Below are 6,358 nucleotides of genomic sequence, written 5' to 3'. Positions count from 1 at the left end.
TGGCCTGGCTAAGCTGGTAGGATATGCCTGGACCTCCTGGGAGCTGTTTCCCAGCAGGCAGGGAGCACTGCCCTCAGAGGAAGAGGCATGGGACGTCATGACATGGTTGAGTGTGTTTCTGTAGATGTGCGGTTAGGGTCAATATATCCCTTTCGCCTCCCTTAAGCCAGTTTCATTGGGACTGTTTCTTACCACCTGGAATCCAGGCTGAAAACAAATTCACTCCTGTTACCAGGAGTGGGTGCTGTGAGAGATGCTAACGTGCAGACTTGGGTGGAGGTGAGGACAGGACTGAGGCCCCCCATGCCTCAGTAAAAAGCCGCACCAACCTGGCCAACATGGTGAAACCCCATCTCTACTAGAAATACCAAAAAATTAGCCGGGCGTGGTGGTGCGCACCTGTAATCCCAGCTACTCATGAGGCTGAGGTGGGAGGATCACTTCAAACCAGGAGGTAGAGGTTGCAGTGAGCTGAGATGGTGCCACTGCACTGCACTCCAGCCTGGGTGACAGACCGAGACTCCATCTCAAAAAACAGAACAAAGCCGCAGCCTCTGTTACGTGGTACCAAGCAGCAGCCAAACTGTTGCCCACAGTATCTTCATGTGGAGCTGCTGTGAGAACTTGCACCTGCGTGGGCCGTGGGACCAGTTCTCACCAACAGAAAGGGAGCATGGCTGACCCTTATGCCTTTCCCAGCAATGAGTTAGGGAGCAGGTTTCCCTTCACTCCCCTCCCCTATCTGCCCACTTGGTGCTGGGACCCCTGAAGCCCTGGGGAGCGACAGCGCCCTGAGCTTGGAAGGGACCTGGGTCCAGGAGTAACTTGGTAAACAGCTGCCTGCCACTCTGAATATCCACGTGTGACAATAGACATCTCCTGTGTTAGGTCATGGAGATCCTCCATGAAACAGACCCCCTACATCTTCAGCAAAGGCTACCAAAACATGACAAGCTCATGTTTGGATGGCTGAAGGGAAGGGGAAGACAAGACGGCAAGGGGGATCCTCTCAGCCTCCAGCCTTCGATCTGGGACCCTTGAGTCAGAAAATCTGAAGTGCTGCAGGCTGGTGTGGCCTGATACAGCTGCAGTTCCTATAGCTGCTCTAACGCAGTCCGACAGACCACATGCCTTTGAAGAACAAATGTATCATCTCTTGCTTCTGGAGGCTGCAAGTTCCAGATGAAGGGGGTCCCTCTGTGCCTGCTCCCCGCTCCCGGCGTGCTGCTGGCCATCTCTGCACTCCCTGGCTTGCAAATACAATCGCCCCATCCTGTCTTCACGTGGCAGTCTCCCTGTGCCCAAATGCCCCTTTTGGTAAGGACACCAGGGGCCAGGTACAGTGGCTCACGTCTGTAATCCCAGCACTTTGGGAGGCCAAGACAGGTGGCTCACGAGTCAGCAGATCGAGACCATCTTGGCCAACATGATGAAACCCCATCTCTACTAAAATACAAAAAAATTAGCTGGGCTTGCTGGGCATGGCCTGTAGTCCCAGCTGCTCAGGAGGCTGAGACAGGAGAATTGCTAGAACCCAGGAGGCGGAGGTTGCAGTGAGCCAAGATCGTGCCATTGCACTCTAACCTGGGCTATCCCAAGAAATAAAACAAAAATAAAAAAATAAGGACATCAGGCAGACAAGTAAGGCCCACCCGAATGACCTCATTCTCACTTGATGACCTTTGTAAAGACCCTACTTCTAAGTGAGCTCACATTCTGGGGTACTGGAGATAAGGACTTTTAACGTCTTTTTTTTATGGGAGACACAATTCAACCCCCAACAGTAGGAAAGGCCCAGTTCCTCACTCCAAGCTCAGTTTGGTGAAAGCAAATACAAATCAAGCAACAGGCTGGGAAGAGGACCCGTTCCTCCCCCAGCCCACCCTGCTTGGGGTGGGGAGGCAGACGGGCAAGGGGCTGGTGAGACCCCAACACAACTACCTCCACGGAGGCTGAGACCATAAGCAAAGGCTAATATTGACCAAGGGCCTCCGAAGATCTTTGGGGCACTGTGCTGACCCCAACCAGGCAAAGGACGGCAGTCTCCCAGTACCTTGAAGCAAACACCTCACATGCCCCGGCCTCACCCAGAGGGGCTGGATCCACGTCGGCCAGGAGGCGACCCCTTCTTCCCCTTCACCCGCAGCCACATCGAGCATTAGCAGAGCTGGGGACAGGCTGGCAGTGCAGGGACAGAAGGATGCTGCTGGCTGCTGTTCTGTGTAGCTGCCCTAAGTCCCTTGCCCCAATCAGAGTCTTGGTCATAGCTGCCCTGGGGAGCAGTTAGGACACTCACAGCTGCATGGGACCAAACGGCAAACCAGCAGTGGCTTCATGAGGTGTTCCTCACTGAGGCCAGGGCGGCTGGGCAGCAGACTCCTTGTGTGTCCAGGAGCTGAATGACACCAGGGTTCCAGCCAGCGACGCTTCCTGCGACCTCACCACAACACCTCATCCATGACAGCCTCCCACACGGGAAAGAAAGGGGTGGGTGGCCTCATTTTCCTTTTTTTTGAGACAGGGTTTCACTCTGTTACCCAGGCTGGAGTGCAGTGGTGTAATCATAAATCATAGCTCACTGCAGCCTCAGCCTCCTGGGTTCAAGCGATCCTCCCAATTCAGCCTCCTGAGTAGCTAGGACTACAGGCGTGTGCCACCATGCCCAGCTAATTTTAGTATTTTCTGTGGAGATGGGGTTTCACAATGTTACCTAGGCTGGTCTCAAATTCCTGAGTTCAAGTGATCCTCCCACCTCGGCCTCCCAAGGTGGTGTTGGGATTACAGGTATGGGCCACCATGCCCAGCCTGCTCTCTCAGTTCCTAAAGGGAGAAAACAGCCCTCCCAGAAATGCTCAACAGTCCCCCGTGGCACCCCAGGCCCGTGCTGGTGCTCTGGCCTGGCCCCGGGCACACTCCACCTGCATGACACCAAGGCTGGCAGGGACAGGCTGGAATCTGTTCCCACTGAGGGACAGGTGGCTGGCAGAGCCACACCGTATCCAGCATCCTGGGATCCTAGACCTGAAGCTGGGAGGAATTCAGGGCCCATCTCTCCATGCAGAAGGGATGGGTGTAAACTGGCCTGGCTGTGAGGTGGCTGTATGAGACACTGGAGCATAGACACAGAGAAGAGGGGACTGTGGGGGAAGACGCAGCAATGCCTGGTCAGCCTCCTGAGCCCTGCCAGACTGTGACAGCCACCACCCAGCCCACCCCAGCAGCCACCCCCAGGATCCCCATGAAGCAGACACTGCGCAAAGTGAACCCAGCCCCAGTTTATTAGAAAAGGTGTGAACAGAGTTGCACCGACAGGAGTAGCCCCAGCCCTCTGCCCACCCTTACCCATACCCATGCCGCCCGCCCCCCTATGGGTTGTAGTGCCTCTCAGGGCGCAGCCTCCAGTGGCCTGGACAGCAGGGTCCCGGAGTGCCGGCTGCTCCCGCCCAGCTCCCTGATAGATTTATTGCACTTGAGAAAAAAAAAGCTCTGATCCTCTACCCCCATCCCCCCACCCTGCCCGGCCTGCACCATCTGGGGCTGTTCTGCGAATCTCAACCACCACCAGCACGCACCGCCCCTCCCACACCAGGCTGCCCACCCAGCCCTGTGCCCGGGGCCACAGGGGACCATCCCACCACCACCCAGGAACCCTGCCTCCGCAGGGCAAGCCTGGCCCCTCCAGAACAGGCGCCTGATGTCCTTGAAGACCTCCTCTTCCTCCTGCTCCCCCTCCTCCCATTCACCCCCCCGTCTTCCAGTGGTGGGCTCATAAATAGAAGTGCTTGAGTCGCACAGGGAGGGCCACTCTCTAGAGCTCCTGCACCCCTTGTAGTGTTGCTGTGGGTGGAGAGGGGCCCCAGAATGGCCCCCACCCCTGGCATCCTGGGCCTCAGGAAGGCTGGGGGGAAGGTGAGCAGATTCTCATGGCTCTGGCCTCAGCTCATCGCAGACCGACCGGAAAAAGGGAACTTGAGGAGAAATTGGGGGAGAGAGCATCAGAGCCAGGGGCCCTCTCAGCCCTCCCCAGCGCCCCGGGCCTGGGCCTGCCCTCACCTAAAGTGTCACAGTGTCTCCTGTCCGGATTCCTGACTGGCTTCCAGAAGCAGCTCCTCGAGCTCCTTCTCGTTCTTGGAGCAGCTCAGCTCTGCGTGGGAGGACGGGCCAGCCCCCGTCAGCAGGGTGGGGCAGATACAACCTGTTCCCACAGCCCAGCCCCAGCCAGACCCTTGGGGCCTGTAGAGAGCCCGGGGACCACTGAGCCAATCAGGCTCAAGGTGGCACACCTTGCATGCCCACCCAGGGAGAGCGCCCAGGGTCCAAGGGAAGCAGGTGGAGTCCGGGGACTAAGTCCCACTCGTCCTGGTCCCTGCAAGAACCCTTTTAGAGAGGGAGACATGGAGGCCCACAACAGGCAGGGGCCTGCCTGGGGTCACACAGCACCCAGGGCCCCCTCATCACCTGCCCCAGGGCCCCTCTCACCGTGCTCCAGGCCGCAGCTGCCCTGCTTGGCCTCAGGCCCTGGGGGCGGCTCTGGGGGCAGTGCCAGGGCGAACTCAGGCTTCAGTCCGTTGGGCAGCGGTGGCCCTGACTGAGGCGGCTCTGGTGGTGGCTGAGGCTCGGAGGACCCTGTGTCCCAGGTGTCAGTGGCCCCAGCTGGGGGTAGGGCGGGTGAGGTGGGAGGGGAGGGTGGGGGTGGGGGAGGGGATGGGGGAGAGGGCAGGCCAGGAGACGCAGGGGGCTCTGCCCTCTCAGGTGGGCTCTCCACCCGGGTCACCACAAACACCTTGTGGCCCCGGCCCGGGCTGGACACGGAAATCCGCTGCTCAGTGGGTGGGGAGGGGCTGCCTGGGGGACTCCTGTCCCCAGGGCCCAGGGAGTCCATGGGGGGCACCAGGGCAGGACAGGGGGTGTCGCCCCTCTCCCCGTCCTCTTCCTCCTCATCCTCCCCATCCGAGTCCGAGTCTGAGTCCGAGTCCGGGCTGGGTCCGGGGCTGGGGGCCCCGTTCTGCACCCCGGCAGCGGGCTCGTCGTCAGGCTGGGGCTCGGTGGCAGTGGTCTCAGGCATGGAGGCCGACGGCTGCTGCGGCTGCTCCTTCTCCTCCCGCTCCCGCGCCAGCACCAAGTTGCGCTTACAGCCGTTCTGGATCTCAGCCAACAGCGCCTTCTGGGTCTCGATGAAGCTCTTCACCTGTGGTGGGAGCGCCTGGCTAGGGATCTCAGGCTGCCCCGCCACCCAGCCTTCCACCTGCCCTCCTGCCCACGCAGGGCTGCAGGGCAGTCCCCTGCTCACCGCCTCCTTCTTGGGCTCACGGTCGAGGTCCAGGCGCAGCAGTGAGTGGTTCACCTTGAGGGCCAACGACAGTGCCATGAGCCCGCCCGTCTTGATCTCGTTCTCCCGAAGGTCCAGTCTCAGGAGGCGGGGGCTCTCAGCGATGAACTCCGCCACTGCCACGGCGCCTGGGGGGGCACCGCAGGGGCTGGCCATGGGCCCCACACCTGGCTGGCCATCCCCCAAGCCCACCAGCCCACACCCGTCCCGGCCCCATGCCCTACCCTCGCACGTGAGCTTGGTGGAGGCCAGCCCCAGGCGCAGCACGCTGCGGTTACTGATGAGCCCGTTCTTGAGGTGCCGCACACCCTCGTTCCCAATGGGGTTGTGGCCCAGGTTCAGCGTCTCCAGGCTCTGAGTGTGAGGCTGAAGGGAGGGGGTGCAAGGGTGAGGAGGAGGCCTCGGCCCAGGAGGCCAAGTCAGGAAAGAGGCCAGGGCGTTCCTTCTCCTTGTCGCGCCGGCATGAGCAGCAGCACCCTCCCACCCTGCAGCAGGCCTGGCCTGAAGTCCCTCCTGTGCCTGCAGTCTCCCCAAGGGCCAAGTCCCCTGTCCACTCCCAGCCCCCTAGGCACCCAGTCAGTCCCTACCCCCCACAGTCTGAGCCCCTGGCCAGGGCCGGGACCTTGAGTGCCCTGAAGCCCCAAAGGTGGGTGGCTCTTACCCAGCGGTTGGGTAGGAGTGCTTGCCTGCATGGCCTGCTTTAAGCACTGCACGATTAAAAACTGAAAACTTAGCCAGGCATGGTGGCTCACATTCATAATCCCAATACTTTTGGAGGCTGAGGTGGGAGGATCACTTGAGGTCAGGAGTTCAAGACTAGCCTGGCCAGTATGATGAAACCCCATCTTGACTAACAATACAAAAATTAGCTGGGCATGGTGGCGGGCACCTGTAGTCCCGGCTACTTGGGAGGCTCAGGCACGAGAATCGCTTGAACCCAGGAGGCGGAGGCTGAAGTGGCTGCAGCGAGCCTAGATGAGGCGAATGCACTCCAACCTGGTGGCACTGTGAAACTCGGTCTCAAAAAAA

At 60.0% G+C, this 6,358-nt stretch overlaps 1 protein-coding gene across 2 annotated transcripts in view; it reads right to left on the bottom strand.

Moving 5' to 3' along the window:
- Positions 1-3,255: 3,255 nt before the first annotated feature.
- Positions 3,256-6,358, bottom strand: part of PPP1R37 (protein phosphatase 1 regulatory subunit 37) — a 53,980-nt gene continuing 50,877 nt past the window's right edge. For both annotated transcript variants that reach the window (XM_017502435.2, XM_017502436.2), the window contains 5 exons: positions 5,554-5,695; positions 5,291-5,457; positions 4,480-5,188; positions 4,054-4,144; positions 3,256-3,968 (listed from right to left, as the gene is read on the bottom strand). In XM_017502435.2, the coding sequence (XP_017357924.1) occupies positions 4,062-4,144; positions 4,480-5,188; positions 5,291-5,457; positions 5,554-5,695 (1,101 nt within the window). In that variant the 3' untranslated portion in view covers positions 3,256-3,968; positions 4,054-4,061. The remainder of the gene's footprint in view (positions 3,969-4,053; positions 4,145-4,479; positions 5,189-5,290; positions 5,458-5,553; positions 5,696-6,358) is intronic.

This window comes from Cebus imitator, unplaced genomic scaffold (genome assembly GCF_001604975.1).
Source record: "Cebus imitator isolate Cc_AM_T3 unplaced genomic scaffold, Cebus_imitator-1.0 Scaffold296, whole genome shotgun sequence".
Taxonomy (NCBI): domain Eukaryota; kingdom Metazoa; phylum Chordata; class Mammalia; order Primates; family Cebidae; genus Cebus; species Cebus imitator.
The sequence above is the reverse complement of the archived record's forward strand: the minus strand, read 5'-3'. Positions and strand labels throughout refer to the sequence as shown.